General features: G+C 37.7%; 1 protein-coding gene across 1 annotated transcript in view; it reads right to left on the bottom strand.

Moving 5' to 3' along the window:
* Positions 1–10,126: 10,126 nt before the first annotated feature.
* Positions 10,127–20,916, bottom strand: part of LOC108703054 (inactive phospholipase C-like protein 1) — a 109,050-nt gene continuing 98,260 nt past the window's right edge. Inside the window, exon 6 of the mRNA XM_018238992.2 lies at positions 10,127–10,644. Within this exon, the coding sequence (XP_018094481.1) occupies positions 10,462–10,644 (183 nt within the window). The 3' untranslated portion in view covers positions 10,127–10,461. The remainder of the gene's footprint in view (positions 10,645–20,916) is intronic.

Genomic DNA, 20,916 nt, shown 5'->3' with positions numbered 1-20,916 from the left:
GAGGCATATGTGCTGTACAAGGGAACGAGACAGGCCTTGTTGGGGGGGGCAAAGGGGAAGAAATATAAATGCAGAAATATAATAGCTGACAGCTGATTTCTGTAAATAAGTTATAACACCTACAGATATTTTGATTTTGTTATTTTTTTAAAACCCAATATACTGATTTGTTTTCTGGGCCAAAAAATTAAAAAACGGAATTAACCAAAATCTACCACAAGGTGTCACCCATGCAACAAAATAACATTTTGAGATTGGTATAGTCATGCAGTACAAAATAATTGTATTATTTATTAGCTGTTATTTATGTATCTAACTCCGGACCCAAGCACTGCAAGGAAGAAATGGTACCCATTGAGCTATATGTAGTATAGCAGAGTATTGTAAATTGCCTTTAGTACAAGGCCAGGAAATCTGCTGGTGCTTTCACTCGATGTACTATTGTTCTTCTTTGTTTTTTTTGTAATAAAATTATTTTTTAAAAATGTTGATAACTTCACATTTCAAGTTAAGGAACATCTAAATAAAAGACACCATATTCAAGGGGAGATACTATTTATTAACTTTTATTTTTAATAGTAAGCAATTAAAGAATCAAATATTCCCCTACTGGTTTTCTCTACCCCTATACATTCAATATACTTAAAAGAATTTCCTGCCATAAAGCAAAACAGGGCTTTTTTGTTGTTTGACTAAAGGGAAATAGAAACAGTCGTTCAAGCATAGCTATTAGTGAGTTTGTCAGAAATTAAGTTTAAAATGTACTTACCAGTTATGAAAAGAAACAAATGGCCATTTTATTACAATAGGGGGATCCTATTGTTTGCACTTGTGAACATGTCGCTGCCATTGGGCTGTGGAGCAGTGGAAATGGGGTTCTTTGGGGGTTCTTTTGGATTGGTCTCACTTATCGGGTTTGAGAGGTGAGTCTGGGTTCGGTAGATGCCAGAAGAGCACTGTCTGCCTGAATACATAATAATGCCATATTCTTCATTCCTTGGTGCTTGTTGTACACAAAAGGGCTCTTGCATTCCTTAGTGCTCTAGCATGTGTCCCAGGGAATAATAAATGACCACAACAAAAATGCAGGTATATCATATGTGGCCCATTGTCTGCTATCTATCTATTTAGCCCATTAATTCAGCTGAATTGTGTGTGATGAAGGTCAGTGTAAGGTAACTTTAAAGAGGACACCCCAAAATCTTGTTTATGAGCTAGAATGGGTCACCTGATGCCCTGGCTACACAATTAAATGGCGAGGAGGGTGCGAGAATGTGGGGAGAGCAGTGACATCTGGGAAGTGATGAATGGAAAGTGAAAATAATTGCCTGCCCCACCTCTATGTCTAAAACAGGCAATATGAGAGGCAGCTGAGAATTTTAAATGAGTTTATAACAGGTATGGGTGTTTTAATTGAAAAAAGAATTTGGGTGTCATGTTTAATTTGAAAAGGACTTTTATTAGACAGCTTTGTATGTCTGGTTGACAGTTTTCCTTTAAGGGTAGATATAACAGGAGTGTCATACAAAAAGCAGGTTTAAGTTCACCTTAAAATTAATTTTTTTGGTGTAAAGGGCTGAATTCTAGGACACTTTGAAAGTGGTATTTTTTCAAAATGATTTACATTTTTTTGTTCGGCACCGCAGCTCTCAGTTTTCAAGTTTAAACAAAACCACACAAACTTTAGAACTGGATCATTCAAAAGAACAACTCATTTCTGTGGGGAAGGCTAGGCATTACAGTGAAGTAGGGCTATCGCATTCCTCCCAACATTTTGGAAATAAAAAGTGGGACAAAAAAGTTGGCGAGCGTAGCGCGGCGTTTTTTTAACACACCCATTTTTTGTGGCCACACTCCCTAATTACCATTTTCATTTTACAAAATTTGGCTGGTTGTGAAAGTTTGAACATATTTCTGTGTGTTTTTTTTTTAATTATTACAGTTTTGCTAATGAAGGTGAATTGCCCTTTAAGCTGTGAGTCTAACTTCTTCCAATGGACCTGTTCTCTTATATTGTTATAAAAGTATCTTATCTGCAGCTGTGGCTGTTCTGGGCTCTATGCCAAAAGCCAATTAACTTAGAAACATTGTTTCTTTTTCTGCCTGTTCAGTGCGAAGAAAAACGTGACTTTCTGGTACAAACGAGGGACTGTCGGTTGAGCTGTCAAAAGATGGACTGTCCCTCCGAAAAAAGGACAGTTGGGAGGTTTGCTATAGTGCCCTATGCAAATACGTGTGTTGAATCTACTGCGTAACACCATAAAAGGTGAAAAAGTGGCAAGTGCAGGGGATATTTTTGGGAGAGGTGCACTGCTTTATGGTAAAAATGCCCACACAGCAGACCCAAAAATACCAAACAAACATGGGTTGAGCAGGTCTAAACCAAAGCTGACATAGACACAGAATCCAGCACTGATCAGGAGATCAAATGATTTTTGGCCACTGAAACATCTAAACCATTGAAACCAAAGGAGCTGTTGAATAATAAAGCACACAGTACTCATTTTATTATTTCATGTTTTTACTTATCCAGTAATGTGCAAAATAGGGTTAGTGTTCTGGATAAAACAAGGTTCAACATAATATCATTTGTTCACTGCCAGAAGATTGTGCTTTGCACGGCGCAGCTATCTCCACTGGCAGACAGATGGTTAAAACACAAAGGTAAAATCTTAACAGACACAATGAAATTATTACTTGAGATCAGAAGGACTGCACATTATAGTTCTCTTTGTGAATTACCTGGATATTAGAAATGCAGCTTTTCAAAATAAAAGTGGTGCTCTTCAATAAATAAGAGATGCTTCTGCTTATCTACAAAATACATGGACCCTTCTAACTTTTCAACAGACAGTGAGAATTGTGATTTGTATTCAGAGTGTAAAGGGTTCATTTAAGACCATAAGCACAGTTGTGGATCAGCAAAATTGGCCACAGTCAGGTGTGCGGATAATCCCATTCATTAATGGTTAAAATGCACTTCTTATGTGTATTAAAGGGGATGTAAAGGCAAAAAAATAAAATCCCATTTTTACTTTCTTGAATGAAAAAGAAACCTATCTCCAATATACTTTAATTAAAAAATATGTACCGTTTTTATAAGAAACTTGACTGTATGGAGTGAAATTCTCCCTTCGTTTTACTTGCTCTGACAGCTGCATTTAGACAACTTTAGATGGTCCCTAACTGCTGTGCAGGGAAATGATCATACTTTCAAACGACAGGGGGGGCCCCCACCTTACTTCCCAGAACTCGAGCAGCTTTGTTTGTTTCCCTGTAACAACTGTGTAGATTTGTGTGGTGTTTATACAAATGGCCTGTAGATGTCACTGTGCTCATACTTATACTGTACATACTTCCTGGTAGCTTAAAAGTGAAAGCTTACTGTTGTATAATGCCTGCATGAACCTGCTAATAAAGCATTGTTATACTCTACTCATCCTCAGCTACCCAAAACATAACAAATGGCGACAAGGATGGATCTTCTACCTCTGCAGCAGCCTGCACCTTTTCTTCCAACCCCTGGTGAGCCTACCATACCTTTTATTGCTTGGATTCGTATGTTTGAAAATTACATTATTGCTGTTGACCAAGGGGAGATTTCTGCTGCTAGAAAGCATGCTTTACTTATTCACTGCCTGGGAGCAGAGGGACAGCGTATATTCTATACATTACCATTACCTGATGATACTTATGAAACTGCACTTACTGCTATAAAGAGTAAATGTGGTTGCTGAAAGATATAAATTCCGTCAACCTGGACAGCGTAATGGCAAATCCACAGAACAATTTGTAGCAGCTTTGAGAGAGATGGTTGTTACCTGTGACTTTGGGACTCTAACAGATGAAATGCTAAGAGACCTAATAGTGGAAAAAACAAACTCACCTCGCATTAGAGAGAGACTGCTCCTAGAGCAGGATTTAACCCTTGCAAAGGCTATTACAGTTGCTAGCCAAATTGAAACAGCAGTGGCAGAGGCTAAAACTCTCAGTCAGGGAACTGCTGGGAATGTACAGATTGTGAATCCAGCACTGTGGCCTAATAATGCACAGTCACAGGCAAAATACAGTGCTAAGGAAAGGGATTCACCTACACTGCAAAACCGTACAGCAAATACAAATAGAAAATACTGCTTTCGCTGTGGTTCAACACAACACACTGCAAATCATGTTACATTTCCTCAAAAGCTAAACGGTGCCGCAACTGCACAAAAGTAGGACATTTTGCTAAGATCTGCCGTAGTTCTGCTAAAGATGTTCATGAAGTCACTACTACAAATGTTACAGTATTAAGTGTGGATAAAGCTGGTACATTTATTCCAGACAAGTTTATATGCACTATCAGTGTCAGTACTGCTTCTGCTGACAAGGGACACTCCATTAACCTGATGCTTGATACAGGTTCAGCTGTTTCTATACTACCAAAGGATATTTTCTTGAAATACATTGCAAAAGATCTGCTTGTTGCACCTGCCCTGAAACTGGTCAGTTACTTAAAGGATCCAATCCCTGTGCTTGGTTGCTTGCCAGTGACTGTACAATTTGAAGCAAATATTGCAAAATGTGACTATTACATTGTGAATAAGGGTACTGCTATACTTGGAAGGGATCACTTTGCTGCATTAAAACTACAATTAGTTGATGGTCTCATTACTACAGCACCAGTGCCTGCCACACAGCCAGTGTCTAAAATTTCACCACAAAGCAACACTTCACTGGGCTGTGCAAAGAACCTTGTACACAAAGTTAAGTTGAGACCACATATAAAACCAGTACCATTTCCTGATTCAGAATGGGAAAAACTTGCTATTGATATTGTCTGTCCTTTTATAGATGCTCCTATAGACTGTAGATTTGTTATAACTTTGATGGACTATTACAGTAAATGGACAGAATTTTTTTTCTCATATAACATCAGCTACAGTAATAACATTCTGTCTACAGTCTTCAGCAGAGAAGGTAATCCAACGGACCACAGTTTGTCTCATATGCGTTTGAATCCTTTCTAAGAGAGAGGAATATTGTGCATAGGAAATCTTCAGTGTATTACCGACAAGCAAATGGAGAAATAGAGCGATTCAACTGTAGTCTGAAAGAAGCACTACAGACAGCAAATCTAACTGGGAAATCTTGGAAAGTATTTACAACAGAGTTCCTACATAACTACAGAGCAACACGCCATGCAACAACCCAATCATCTCCAGCTGAACTATTACATGGCAGACAGATGCGCACTAAGTTACATGTTGCAGACATCAAACTTTCACAAAATACTGTGCCTACAAAATTATCTGCTGCTGACATTGTGAAACGTCAACAAGCCAAATGCAAAATGTGGTGCCAGAGAAGTACACTTTCAGCCTGGATCTTTTGTCAGAATTAAGAAACCAGGAATACTGAAACAAGGACAATCTAAATTTACTACACCACTTGAAGTGAGACTCCAGCGAGGACCATACACATATGAACTGTCTGATGGACGCATATGGAATGCAAGTCGTCTTGCTCCTGTTAGATATGACTTTGGAGAATCTCCATTTGATGAAGGACATTTTCCTACTCCTGATGTCAACTGCAATAGGCCTGAAGAAAGTGAACCTATAAGGTGGACTGAGAGAATAATACCTGCATGGACCAAGGACTATGTGATGTGAAGAATGTATATTATTGCTTAAAGATGCATTGTTGTTGTTTATTATAGTTGTCCAAATGCTTTCCTACTATAGGGGGAATATGTAGTGTTCATGCAAATGGCCTGTAGATGTCACTGTGCTCATACTTATACTGTGCATACTTCCTGGTAGCTTAAAAGTGAAAGCTTACTGTTGTGTAATGCCTGCATGAGCCTGCTAATAAAGCACTGTTATACTCTACTCATCCTCGGATACCCAAAACATAACAATTTGTATCCACAGACCCAGGGCAGTCTGTATATTCTGATTATTAATCAGTCTTCCTGTATTGGCTTCTGGCAGATATAATTTGACTTGAGATGTTTTGATTATTAATGATGATCCCTAAGCTTAACCTCCCAACTGAAGCCCAGACCACATTGAGCATGTGCGTAGTCTTCGTATTGCAAAGATGTTTAATAAAGTTACAAAATGACAGACCCCTGCGCCAACTTTAAAAGCATATATCATTTGTTTTAATTGAGCTTCTGGTACAGTAAATTCATGTTTATGTTTAGTAAACAAAATACAGCATTTCCCACATCCAACCCAGGTGGCAGCACAAGAGTTCTCACAATAGCCTGCAGTGCAAAAATAGGGAGCACGCCTTAGGTTGAGCTCAAATATGTCCAATTTGCATTGTTGTGTCAGACGCAAGTCCCCCTGTGACCATTTTGGTGCTGGAATTTCTGGCAGAAAATTCTGCTTTCAGGTAAAAAAAACATGGTAATTGCATCCCAAAATTGCATATGTGGTTGTAAATTACTGAAGTCCCCCTGTCCCTGGTCATAAAAGGGTTACCGTATATACTCGTGTATAAGCCGACCCGTGTATAAGCCGAGGTACCTAATTTTACCTACAAAAACTGGGAAAACTTATTGACTCGCGTATAAGCCTAGGGTGAGAAATGCAGCAGCTACTAAAAAAAAATTGAGGCATGAATCTCAGCTGCCATAAAGCAGGACAGGACTGCTGCTTACAATGGGGATCAGATAGGATCTGTGCAGCCACTGGGACAGAATGTTCTGTTATACAGATAGCTAGAATCTCAGCTGTCATAAAGCAGGACAGGACTGCTGCTTACAATGGGGATCAGATAGGATCTGTGCAGCCACTGGGACAGAATGCTCTGTTATACAGATAGCTAAGGGGGGGGGGCAGCCAATTATTTCAGTAATGTTATGATGTGCTCTGCTGTACTAAAAAATGAACGAAAATAATGCTACCAGGGCTGCAGGATGGCAGAGCAAAGTAAAAGTACTGTGCCCACCCCCCCTCCTTGCCCCTATTTGCTGATGCAGAGAGAAACCTGAGCCATGGGCATGCTGCCCAATCTCCATTCTACCTGCCATTTAATCTAGCTAAACTCTTAACTGTAGGAGTGATGGGAGTTGTAGTTCAGTTCAGGCATGATAGGAGGCATGTGGATTAGGGAGGGGAGCGTCATTGGGGCAATCAAAAAAAGGTAATACCGGTAAATACAATCACTGACAGGTGTGAACGAGAGAGAATTCAGGAGAAAGGATTCCCACACCTCTTACCCTCTCTGAACTTTGCCTGACTACGGTACCGTAATTATGTCAGATGGAATCCATAAACACAGGGATAAAGGGGAGGGCCTTTTTTCATTGGCTAACCCACCCACCAGGAAGTGCGCAAGAGTGCCCTGCTCACAGCTCCAAAGAGACGCGCCAAAGATTATTACCGTATTCTGTGTGTACGGTAAATGGCAGGACAGCTCTGTGTCAGAAGCGCAGCTGCAGGTCAGGCCCAGGAAAGCTGCCGATCGGATGCGCAGCCATCAGCTGGGAGGCGGCACGAGCATCGCGCATCGCTGAAATAGGTAATATTTTTAACTGACCCGCGTATAAGCCGAGGTAGCGTTTTTCAGCTTGTTTTGGGTGCTGAAAAACTCGGCTTATACGCGAGTATATACGGTAAATAAGCACTAAAGAACTAAAGCCAGCACTGTAACTAAGATATGGAAGTTTAAAAAGCTAGAACTACACATCATAGATCTTACCATTTTTAGTATGAGGGGGGACTTAAAAAAGGAAATGTTGCCATAAAGTTTAGACAGCCATACTAAATCTTTTCATTGTTACACACAGCATATTCTGTATACACTTAAATGTAGTACAGAAGACATCCACAATAAAATGTAAGATTTAGCTGGCATACATGAAACAATCTACAGTCCTATATATATATATATATATATATATATATATATATATATATATATATATATATATATATATATATATATATATATATATATATATATATATATATAAAGGCAGAATAAATAAATAGGAATTCTCTTAAAAATAATAAGAAACCTCCTATAACTTGATGTTGAATGGACCTGGAGATGTATGCATTGCTCCTGCATCTCCGTGCTGCTGTGGGTTAAAGGTTCACAAATTTGGGGCTTGTTTATTAAGGTGTAAAAAATATTTTTGTACACAAAAAAAGACCCAAAAAGGTGTCAAATAAACGGTGTACTGTATAAAGCTCCATTGCTGTTCTTATGAGTGAATTAACACCATTCATCGTGATTACAGAAATAATACATTACAAAGGGCTCATCTGTGTTTTTTATAAAATGTTGGCAATAATTTTATAAATATTCGTGATCTTACAAGGTGTACCAAGGCATTGAACCGTATTCTAATGCCAATTTGTTTTACAGAGCTTTATAAATAGACCAAGCATAATCCAAAAATTCTGAGTACCTGGTGCAAATGAGAACAATTAGAATTTAATTCATTCTGTATCTGGGTTGATCCACAACACAACTGACCTGCATACAGCTTGTGATCAACTTTTAAGATATTTAAAGGACAGGTATACACCCATATTCAGTATAATTCAAATAAGCAGATATCCTACAGGTATTTAAAATGCTTTCTGATTCATTCCCTGACTTTTCAAAGATTTTTTTGTATAATAGGGCTAATGGATTGTGGTTTTGTTTTTAACCTCACTACCTCCCCCTTTTCTTAACAGAAATAATGAACTGTAATTAATGCTTGTGTCTTTGGTTCATAAATGAGGAGGAGCTTATTATATGTGGGCTTTAAATGTGTAAGAGAATCTAATTAAATGTATCATAAGTTATCTTTTTCAGTTGCACTGTTCTGCCCAAGATATCAAAACTATATGTATAAATGTGTGTATATATATATATATATATATATATATATATATATATATATATATATATATATCCCTGACGAAACCTGCGTGCTGTCAACTCACCTTGGTGTGTGTGTGTGTATATATATATATATATATATATATATATATATATATATATATATACCATGCATCCAGAGAAAAGACATACTGGAGTGTTGCAGATACATTGGGATACATTTTTTACACTTTGTACCCTGCCCTGCCCTTTGTAAATGAGCCCTAGTGACTCTAGAGTCCATATATAGAATACTCCATATTGACTGACAGCTACGTATGTAGAAGATCCAACTGCTATTAAAACAACCACAAAAACAGGGGTGAATAAGAGCAGAACAGAGCCTAACAGTTAAATAGATGATTGGTGAAATACTTGCACAGCTGCACAAAAAGTACAGGGTCTCCAAAACAACACAACATTTTTTTTTAAAAAAAACCACAATTTTGACTATATATCTCCTTTTCAATTCAATGGAGCATACAAGCTTAGCATTTATAGCTATAAAAACTAAAAAGCAAAGCTTTTGCTGCAGCTACTGCACAGGTTCATAACTGGCTTGCCAGAGTACCAAAGGATTTTCTGGTCAGCCTAGACCATAGTAATCCCCAGGCAATGACAAGACATAGCAACCCTTTCTTATTCCTACAACAAGCCTATATAAAACCTATAAAAACCCTATATCATTTTTGTACTGTCTACACTTAAATTTAGAGAGTATGGGACTAGGAAACCTGGTTTGACAACACTACAGTTGCCTCTGCTCCAATGGAAATCAATCAGGCATGTGCAGTTGTCACCTCTTTGAGGTCTTCACAGTCGTAGAGAGGAGAGTTCAGGGCGAGGATCTTCATGTTAGACAAGGAAGTAGCTTAAAGAGTTGCAGTTCAGTAGTTTGTATCAGAGAAACAAAATAAAATTAAATGGAGGGAGAAAAGAGTAATTTTAGAGAGAAAGAGAAATAAATTGTTTACTTATTCTTAAAGGGACCATTAACATCAGAAATGAAAAACAAAAACATTTGATCTTAGAAACCAGATCCTAGGACAGAAAGAAATGATCTTAGAACAGGAAGAAAAGTCCTGTGAGAATAAAGTTTTAAAGGGTTCCTCCATAACAATATCCGCACTATCGTACAGGTACCTTTTTAATGACAAATATATTATTTAATCTTACTATGCTCAGATCTGGAAAAGTTTCAATTTTGGAACAGAAAAGTGCAGTGAATTATAAATTACATTCTCAGTCCCTTAGCCTCATGGTACAAAACACTTTATTTCTTTGCTGTAAATAAGTGGCCACAAATATACACTACCATGGGTGAGAATCTGTGTGCTGAAAAGGGAGCTGAATATGATGTGGCAACTATCAGACTCTCAACAGACATGATTCTATCAAGCAAGCTTAGGCTGTCTGTGAATGGCCCACCTTTCGCTTAATCAGGAATATTATTTTACATGTACAATGAATAATAGGTTTCTGACACTGAATACAAATGATAAATGTGAGTAAAAGTCTCTTTTGCACTGTTTTCTATAAGAAATCTACAAACATCTCCAGTAGGTTAGTTGACACTGTAATTGGTGTATTTCACAGGCGGCCATTTTCCTCCCCTGTGTCCTTCTCTTCTATTGCTGCCAAGCCTCTCTTGGATTTGGCATCGGCTGTGGTGCTTGAAGCCTTGATGAGGCCGCTAGAGACACAGGCCTGCTGTATCTGCTTCATGTTCTCTGTAGCTTCAGTTTTCGCATTCTTCAACAGGTCTCCCTGACCCTGAATATAACAAAAGCACAAAAACACCTCAATAGGCAACTGATTAGAAACAACGATCATTCAATTGATCATCGGGCAATTCTGAAAGCATGTCTTCTTTGAAAGTCTTATAAACATTCTACATTCAACAGGCAGAATATAATGGAACCAATCCGCTATTTTGTTTAAGGTGCAATCAAATCTGTGTCTCAAATGTGAGTAACTTAAATTCCCATATGTATGAGCCCTAACACAATCAATTGGATTAAAGACGACTGGGCAAAACAAGCAGCGATAAAAGTCAAGAAATATGCTATAAAGAAAATATAATTTACATGTACAGGATTTGAATAATAGGTAGGTGAATTTAAATTAATACTTTCATTTTTTGGTGCTAACGATCCTTTAGTTTAGGCTAATAAAATGTCATAAAGGATTTAGGAATAAATACTTCCTTTACAATAATAAAATATTTTAGGAACATTACAAGGTACTGTTTTATTATTACAGAAAAAAAGGAAATGATTTTTAAAAATCTGGATTATTTGGATAAAATGGAGTCTATGGGAGACGGCCTTTCCATAATTCAGAGCTTTCTGGATAACGGGTTTCTGGATAACGGATCCCATACCTGTACTTATAACCTAATATGTGACCTTTCAAAGAATCTCTGATAGATCAAATACAGGTACGGGATCAATTTCTGGAAATCCATTATTCAAAAAGCTCCAAATAATGGGGAGCCATCTCCAATTGATCACTTTTAAAGAAAATAATTCTAATATTAAAAAATGATTTATTTTTTTCCCTGTAGTGGTATTTTGTGTTTGATGGTAACTACACTGCATACATCCATATTGGTGGCAAAATAATCTCTTTGGGTTGGTTCACTTCTAAATTAACTTTTAATATGTTATAGAATGGCTAATCCTAAGAAACCATTCAATTGGTTGTCGTCATTTATTATTTTATTATTTATTGCTTTTTAATTACTTGCCTTTCTTCTGACTCTTTCCAGTTTTCAAATGGGAGGGGGGGTCATTGATCCAATCTAAAAAAATGCTCTGTAAGGCTACAAATTTAGGGGCCTACTTATTATACGGTATAAAATGAAATTCACAGAAAAAAACTGTGTAAAATAAATTTCAAATTTATCAAGGTGTGTTTTATTTTATGTCATGCAACCACCAGATTTTTCACTGCTGTTTTAGACTGCTTCAGACCTTTGTAAGTTCTGGCAGAAGTTGCTCAAAGAAAACGCAGGTAAAAATATTTCGACATTTTTATGCAGTTTTTATACATCGATGCCTGCCCATGTGTGGTGAAGTATTCTGCTGTTTTTTTACGTCATATAATAAATCTGCCCCTTATTGTCACTCTCTACATCACAATAAAAGTAAATTGAAAGGTAAACAACTCCTTTAATGTTATGCAGGAGCAGTGACCAGCTTCATGTTGTAGCTCCCACCCTTCCCAGCTATAGTCAGGTGATCCCACTGGTGTCTAATAAAAGGGCAGCCAAGTTTGGGAGTTTTACTTTGAAAGCAGCTAGTAAGTTGCAGGTAAAACTTAGTCCCTTTGTAAAATGTATAATGAAGCAATAGAATTCTTAATGAATCAGATAAAATTGAGCATAGGACTGGCCAGATATGGGATGACTTTGACGTAGTTGGCCAGCTTAAATATATTGCAATATATGGACAAACAATCCCTGTTTTGTTTAAAGGGTAAGGCATTTTTCAGTAGCAGTATGCACAAAATGTCTCTGTCTTAAATATATTGATAATGGGGTGAGTGCAGAGGACCTCTTGTAGTTGTCTATTTCAGAATGCACACTGATTTTTTTCTTCAAAAGCTTTCATATCTATATGCTTTCATATCTATAAGCTTTCCCTATATACATTACTGGTTTAAATGGTTTCAGTAGTGTGTTTAATATAAATATTATTAAAGTATTGTAGAAAAAGAGCCTGGTCAAAGCTATCACCACTAGATGGTGTCTGGAGATCTAGTTATAGCTATGTTTTACTGCTGAAAAAACAAATTACAGTGAGAAATGTGTTTTATTCCAGAAAACAACATTCACTAGCACTAGCCATGGCAAAATATTGGATTTTATGTTTGTATGTCTTCTGATTAACCTTGTTATATACGGTTGTCAAAGTGATGCACATAATTACCCAGTAGGTATTAAACATTACAGGGGTCAGTTACAAACTGTAAAATGGACGCAGTGCAAAGCATATATTGGCACAAGTTATTAAGGTGTTACTTTGCTTCCATGTTTGCCACTGTGTCCACCCCGCCTCTTGGTATGAGCTTACACCCCACTGGATGGTAACAGGCGGAACACTTTGGAACACCCCACTCTGAACATACTAGGTGCAATCACATCTGTTATGGCATATCAGATGCTAGTACGGTGAACACAAATTGCAGCACAGCCACAGTTATGTGGGTATTATAAAAATGATGCATTATTAGAAAAATAAATAATAATAAAAATGCAGATTTGCACCCCAAATTGAAATTTGCACACAGCAATCAGTTGAAGTGCTTGAAAGGGTATTGGCCTGAGACTTGTAGTCAATTCCCTTTGAAATTCAGGATATCCCTTTGCTTATTCTATGTATTATTCATACAGTAATTTACAGCAGTAAACAAAATGGAATGTAGGCACAGGGATGAGCTGAATAAAAGTTTCAGACATTAGCTAAGAATTCTAACATACATATATTCCTATGATCCATCTAAACCTAAAGTATGTGATGAAAGTGAGCCATGGCCTTTTAAGTGATTAGAATGCATTGATCTTCTCTGTTCTGAGTTCATACTCATTTGCTATTTCTGGTGGGGGAAGCCTTCACTGTAGTACAAGTAGTTTCCAGGAGACGTGTTGCTTTGCGCATACCCTCTGTAAGAAAGAGTCCTAAGAACTGAAAGTATGGGTTATGATCACTTTGCTGCAGTAGAAGAGTACTGATGGTCATTACCCTTGCTATTTAATACATTTTGAAATCCTTTGGAAATTATGAGATGTTTACTACAGAGGAAGCAAACCCCAAACATTCCTCCACTTGCTTTATTCCTCAAACAACATTTAGTCTCAGCCTTTATAAGAGGGTGGTCCCTTTCTGTAACATGCACTCACACTTGCACTCAAACTATTCACAAGTATCACACTACGAAGTTCACACCCATGTTTCTGCAAGCTGGTATTGTGTTGGCAATGTTGTATCTGTACTCTAGAGGGCCCCACAACATAACTGTGATGTATGCAGAGCATCCCCTTACAAATGATACTACGGGTATGGGATCCGTTCTCTGGAAACCTGTTGTCCAAAAAGCTCTGAATTACAGGAATGGCATTTTCCATAGACTCCATTATAATCAAAAACATTTGGCTCTTCTTTGGTCCATGGGCCAAAAAAGGTTGGGGACCCCTGTTCTAGTAGACTTATGGTATGAAGATAGAGATTACAAAAAGACCCGTTATCCAAAAAACCCCAGGCCCTGAGCCTGGATAACAGGTGCCATGCCTGTATAGCTGAAGGACTAAATAGTATGTCTTTATTTCTTTAAGATCTCTGCCTCTCTAGGACAGTTCCAGGGACAAAGTAAGAAATATGGAAAGTCCCTTAGAAATGGCAGATTTGCCATTGAGTTTCCCTTCAAAAATGACACCCATAGACTTCAATGGCAGCAAAAAATTTTTCAAAGCATTTTGGCGAATTTTAACTGTTTTGCAAATTTCTGGTGAAGCAAAACGGGTCAGATTCGCCCATCACTAACTTACCACCCACTGTTGCACTTTTTAATTGGACTAACAGTTAGGGTGCTTTACCTAAAGTCATAGCCCCAGCTACCTGTCATTCTAGATACACATTATTTGCTGTTTGGATAAACACAAGCACCCAGTAAATTGGAGTACCTCACTGTAACCAGCCAAATTCCAAAGAAGAAGATGGAATAGAGGTATTTAGTAAAGTAGTTAAACTCATGCAAAATACCAGCAATATATACTGATAAGATAAACATATACAAGAAGTAGGTTAGGTTTAGGAACCAGACCTATTGCATTATCAGTGACCTAGAAAGCACTAGCAGGAAAGGAGAGCTCACAATCACGATCTGAGCTGAGAAATTTAGAGTGCTCCCATTGGATCAACTGGCTCCTCTGCATCCATTTTAGCACTGGGGTTTCTCAGATTCCCCCTACAGCACTGCAAATCCCGATCTGCCTCCTCAGCCCCCGGCCTAGGCACGGCAGGCTGTGTGGAGTGGGTCTGGGCCAGCGGGCCCACAAGGGCCCTCTCCCGCCTCCCCAGCCAGAAATCCTGCTCTGCCCTGCTGCATCCTCTGCTGCCTCCAGAACTGGTGCATACCGGGGGGTGCAGTTTTCTGAGCACATGCTGTGTGAAGTGGGTCTGGGCCAGTGGGGCCCACAAGGATCAAGTTCGGACCCTTTGCCTGGAAGACTGGCCACCCAATGAAGAAATCTCTAAGGAAAACGATTGATTCAGGACATGTAAGAATCTGCTAAAATCAAAGAGATACTGACATCAGAAAATAACCTTTTTTATAATCTATTATAACATTGTCTTTGAATGCTATTTATAATAAAACATATTTGCCAGATGCTTTTACATTACCTTTCTTACTACACTGTTCCTCTATGAGGGGGCTGCCATATTTGTGCAGCAATAGTCCGTTAGCATTAGAATCTCTAACTGACAGGTTAAGAAGGGACAGTCAGGTTTAGGAACTTCAAGTGACAATTACTGACAAAAAACGAAAAAACGATCAACATGACCTATAGGTAACTTTGGATTAATATTTTGAAAATAATTTTTTTTAGTGTCAGTATCACTTTAAAAAAATATTCTCTGAACCTTGAAGTTATCCACTCACAGATTTAACATCTTGGACACCAAAACCATCTTTGCCAGAATGGCTGTGTTTAATACACTTACAATTAGCAGTTATATAGTTAATTATAACAAGAAGGAGTAGATTAACATCTGCACATACCTTTTCCCTTTGGGGTATATTTATCAAAGAGTGATGTTTGAGATCTCCACAGTCCACTAGAGTGAAATTCCGCCACTCTCCATTAATTTCTATGGGATTTTTAAAAGAGTGGTTATCAATGGGTGAAAGTGAAAGTTCATCCTTTGATAAATACGTCTTTCAAGATCGCATAGAAATGAATGGAGAGTGGCAGAATTTCACTCTAGAGGACTGTGGTAATCTCTAACTTCACTCCTTGATAAATATACCCCATTATTTGCAGGTAGTCTACAAAAAGCTAATGTCAGCTCCCGGAGAAAAAACATTGATGGAAGGCTCACAATATGACAATGTCCACCCAATAGAAAACTCATTTGGCAACAGACAAGACAACTTTGAAAGTATAAATGTTGCTTTAGGGAAAGTCGTTACTTTAGCCACCTAACTGCCCTCTACAAACATTGTTCCTGTCTACAAGTCCCTGCACTGCCTATCTACTTATTTTCAATTTTTTTCAGTAAACATGAGCATAACCTTCTCACCTTCTTACACATTTTTCTCCCTGCTTCCAGGACTTCTGCTCTTCCAAGGTCTGGAATTATCTCTCATGTGATATCAGATATTGGGCCAAATTAGGTTTAAAAACAAGTGAACACTTTATTGAATGTTTAGGGAAACTGAATAAAATGAAAAGTATTGCTCCTCAAATTAAAACAACACTATCTGAAGTGATTTGTAAGTTGTAATTTAATGATTAAAGGGCCAGTGTTCCTGACATGATTTTATTTCATAAGTGTATAAAGTCTGTCTGTAATCAAGAGGAAATCTAGAAACTTACCAAATTAAATAAATAAATACATAGTTTCCTCTTTTATAAGATGTGAATTCTTTTTCCATTAACTTTCCTTCCACTGTAGACTCTTCTTTTAAAGGTTATTTAACAAATCTCTGACTCTGTGTGCATTGGTAAAGAAGAAGGAAAGGTGAAATCACTAGTGGGCACAAAAGTTATGCACCCTAAGTAACTGGAATGACTCACTTGATACCCCAAGCCGCTGTTCCTTTAGCAGAAAACTGCACTGACCTGTGGTTCTTTCCAGCAAGCACAACTGACCAATCCCCTTCTTCCGCTTCATCTTTCTTCGCTAACCCAGGGGCCCGACTCAGTAAAGTGAAAAAGCCAACTTTTTTGTTAAAGTTCAGCTTTTCAATCTACTATGCATGCCTTCAAGAAGAAGCCTTGTCTGTACTGCTAACAGACACACTGACCCGGAGTATCGGGTATGTGAATATAATCTCTAGGGGATGTGTAACTTTTGGCACCCACCAGTGACTTCACTTTTCCTTTGATCTCGAATGTGGTGCTCTATCCGAATAAACTGTTTCTCATATATTAATATGCCCCATAGATGAGAAGCCACTCACAATAAGCATATATGCTATTGAGTTCATGTTTACTGAGCTATCCACACAAGGTTTCAGAAGAGAAAAGGGGGATTAACTCTGAAATGCTAAGTGGAGATCTGACAGAACAGCTCAACAAGAAAATTATGAATCCCATGGACCATGAACCCATTTATGAAAGATGCCAACTGACCTGTTTTAAAAAGAATTAGCAGCTACAAAAACATTTGTGTTTCTGGTGGTCTGTGCCGAATCAGCATAAACGATATAGCTGTTGTCATGTCTGGTGACTACATGTAAAACACTTCATGGGATGCAAGTTATGTCCTGGCACATACACATTTCCTAAACAGTAAATAAATCTCTGGGTGAGCATAACTGAATACATTTTTTAGGTAAATACAAGATCTGATAGATGTCTGAGAGAAATACCTTTACGGGCACATTTAAATGATTATTTCCGGGTTTAATGAACGATTCAGTTCTGTACCGGCATTCCATCTGTCATGAAGAATGTTGTGCTCTGTGCAAGGAGCTAGCATTGACTAAACATGGATTAGAGGGTTTAAAATAAATCTTTGCAATTTCTAATAAAGTGGGAGCCAAATCATGTTATATTTAGAATCTTAAGGTCTGTAGCACAAAGCCTTATTTCAGGTCCATGCAAATAACACCCAGCAGGTCCTATATGTCATGTAAAAGAGTTTTAGATGATCGCTGAGCTGATTGCAGAAATAATAAGATACACCTATATTTTACTCATATACCGGTAAGTATTTACTGGTCTCTTGAACATTCATTTAAAATATGCTGTTCTCTCCAGGATTGGGGAGCCAGATTCCTTTCATAATCATGATTCCCACAGTAATTACTTTTTATAGGACAAGACACCATAGGAACTTATCAGGCCAAGAGGATTTGCTCTGTCTGTTGTGTCCAATGAGGTAAATTCTCCTGTTAGTGATGAGGATGCAGATAATGCTTTTTCCATTACTGTGCAAGCCACACTGCGCCATGGAATTAACAATGGAAGGCAAGCCTTCCTGTAGGTCATTTGCAGTCATATGATGGTTTGCCTTTGACTTTCTGGCCAGCATACAAGCTTGGTCTTCAAGACCTTTCCTTGACTTCCACAGTTCTTAACTGCTATTTCTTGATGACATTACATTGCAGAGGCTGTTGATTTATAACCCAAAATCTCTGCAGTTATCAACAGGTGACACCTCCTAATGGCTATTAATGATGTGATTAGGGTCAGGGTAGTTGTAGAAACATGTTTATCACTGGACAAAAAGAAGGTAATCCAGATTTTGCACAATTAATATTCTCTTTGTTCCTTTGTTTTAAAGTTTGTGAAATAATGTAATGTGATATTAACATATGGTAGTGTAATGTAACTGTGCATTAACATTTATGTTGTTTTTAAACACACTTATTCCTGTGGTAGTTGTTTATAACTTTTTCACTTACAAAATTAACTAAATATGTAATTTCGCCAAAATTTTGCATTTCAGTAGGGGCTGGCAACTACAGTAGTTTTGCAGTCAAGGGACTACAATTCCTAGAAAACTCTTCCAGTGTAGTTCCTAAACGAATGGTCTATACTGAGCTTATAGGGAAGTCAGTTACTATTTAATCAAATATGTTTGTAAATAAACCGTAAAAAAGAAATTGAATTGAAACACTATATGACTGAAGCTGAAATTTATCATAGTGACTAATAATCTCTTGGGTTTAAAGCCTAAGCCACTTTTAATAGGTTGTGTTCATAAGCTAGATACACCATTTTTAAAGAAAGTACTGTCATTGTACACAGTCACCCCTGCTTTTCTGAGGCAGTACAGTACATTGTCCTATATATACAGGCAAAGAGCTCTCAATGTAATGCTTTCAAACTGGTCTGGGCTCAGATCACTTAAGATAACAAAACATGACATTTCATTTTGTGGCAGAAGAGAAATCGATTCCCTCCTGTTGTCTGAAATCGTCAAAACACCTAGCTACCCACAGTAAATTAAGTCTATATATACAGTAGAAATACTGTATATACACACACACCAACCTGCATAGAATGAATCACTGTATAAATTGGCCTAAGCATATATCTATTTTCAGAATTTGCCTATGATGTTAGTTTAATTGTGGCAGAAAATCGGTTGGACTCTTTGGTACATGTAATGCTTCCAAAACCATTATCCTCCTGTAAACATACAAGCATTTAATAACAAATCAAACTCCCATCTGTGATTTTCCAGAGTACCAGTCTTAACTAACATGTTGCATTAGTCTCATCAGTAGAGTACTGCAGCTTGCTCATTAGACTCTGTATGTAGGAGATCCTCCAGGGAGAACTTTTTCATTTTTTTATTATTCAGGATGAGACACTGAATGGAGTTTGCAGCGGGTCAGGCTTATTTGTGGATTCAAGATATTCTAAAAAAAATGCAAATTTAATGGAATAACGAAGTGTTTATTAAAGTTTTTTTAGCCTTGCACATAAATCTGGTCTGATTTCACGATTTCCTCTAAGTGAAACCTACTGCTTTAGTGCATCATGTGTCATTTAGTAGCTCTAAACAGCATTAAAAGAAGTCACATTGATAACTTGGCATTTAATACAATGGGTTTTTGACTTAAGCTGGCCATAGACATCGCCAAACGAGCGGATGTTTCCCCGATATGCCACTAACGGCATGGCTATATTGGGGGTAATTCGAATGTTCGGCCGTATGGCTAAACGATCGAATTACGATACGCCAAGGGGCTTCGACGGGTCGGCCGGTTAAAAATCAAACCGTCCCGATCGGTATCATGGCCAGATATCGATCGGGAAGACCCGTCGGAAGCCCCCATACACGGGCAAATAAGCTGTCAAATTGGTCCAAACGACGGTTATCGGCAGCTTTATCTGCCCGTGTATGGCCACCTTTATGCTTTAAACCTTCAAATAGCTTTTCATAAAATAACATTAAGGACTATATGTTGCAACCAACAACTTGTTAATGATATGTTATGAATAGAATTTATGGGTGTGGTTAAATATTTACTTGTTGGAACAGAAATAAATATGGAGGTTGTAATTTATTATTTGCATTAAATGAGCCTGATTTGCCTCAATGAGTTAGTACTGCAATCGTTGATGACATTTTTAGAGGTGAGCTAGTTCATGTTTTAGAACACTCTACTTTGGTTTCCTAGTTCCTGTAAAATTTCAAACTATTTGTTGTTCAGTGCATGAAAAATAACGCCATTCTTGTTATAATATGTTAACTTCTTTTTATGGTTTTAAGTAAATGTCACCCCCCTATAGAGTCCCATGGCTACTTGCAAAGTGGAATTATTTCATAAAAAATGGAAGGAAATATGAATCCCTTATAACATAAGAAAAATTCTCCAGTCCACATAACAGCACCATACATATCTTTTTGGGGCATTACTCCTTAGAAGGAACACTACACTCATGCCCCAGCAAAGGGAAAATCTACAGCCGCTATAGTCTTTAGCCTATCAAACTTTCATTTCTCTGCCTGCTTCTTACAATAGATAATGATAGCAATTTCATGCTCGGCATGAAAAATGTGTCTTTATGCGAGAAGCAAATTGTCGTCAATAATAGTAAATGCACAAAAAAAATAAAATGTCATGCCTGGCAGAAAACCCATGACAATATAAAATGTTTTTTTCCCCTGGAGAGAGAAAGTGATAGAGGTTGAAAAATTCTAGCAGCGTTTGATGAATTTGATAAATCAATTACTTACTTTACAACTCTATTGTAAGATTGTTAACTTCCGGATAATTGTGGGAAACACCTCTTTGCTCAAACTCAAACGTAACCTAAGCTTCTATAAGCAAATTGGTAAGTAAATAAATGCACAGTAC

This window comes from Xenopus laevis, chromosome 9_10S, assembly GCF_017654675.1.
Source record: "Xenopus laevis strain J_2021 chromosome 9_10S, Xenopus_laevis_v10.1, whole genome shotgun sequence".
Lineage (NCBI taxonomy): Eukaryota > Metazoa > Chordata > Amphibia > Anura > Pipidae > Xenopus > Xenopus laevis.
This window is presented reverse-complemented; position numbering and strand designations above follow the sequence as displayed.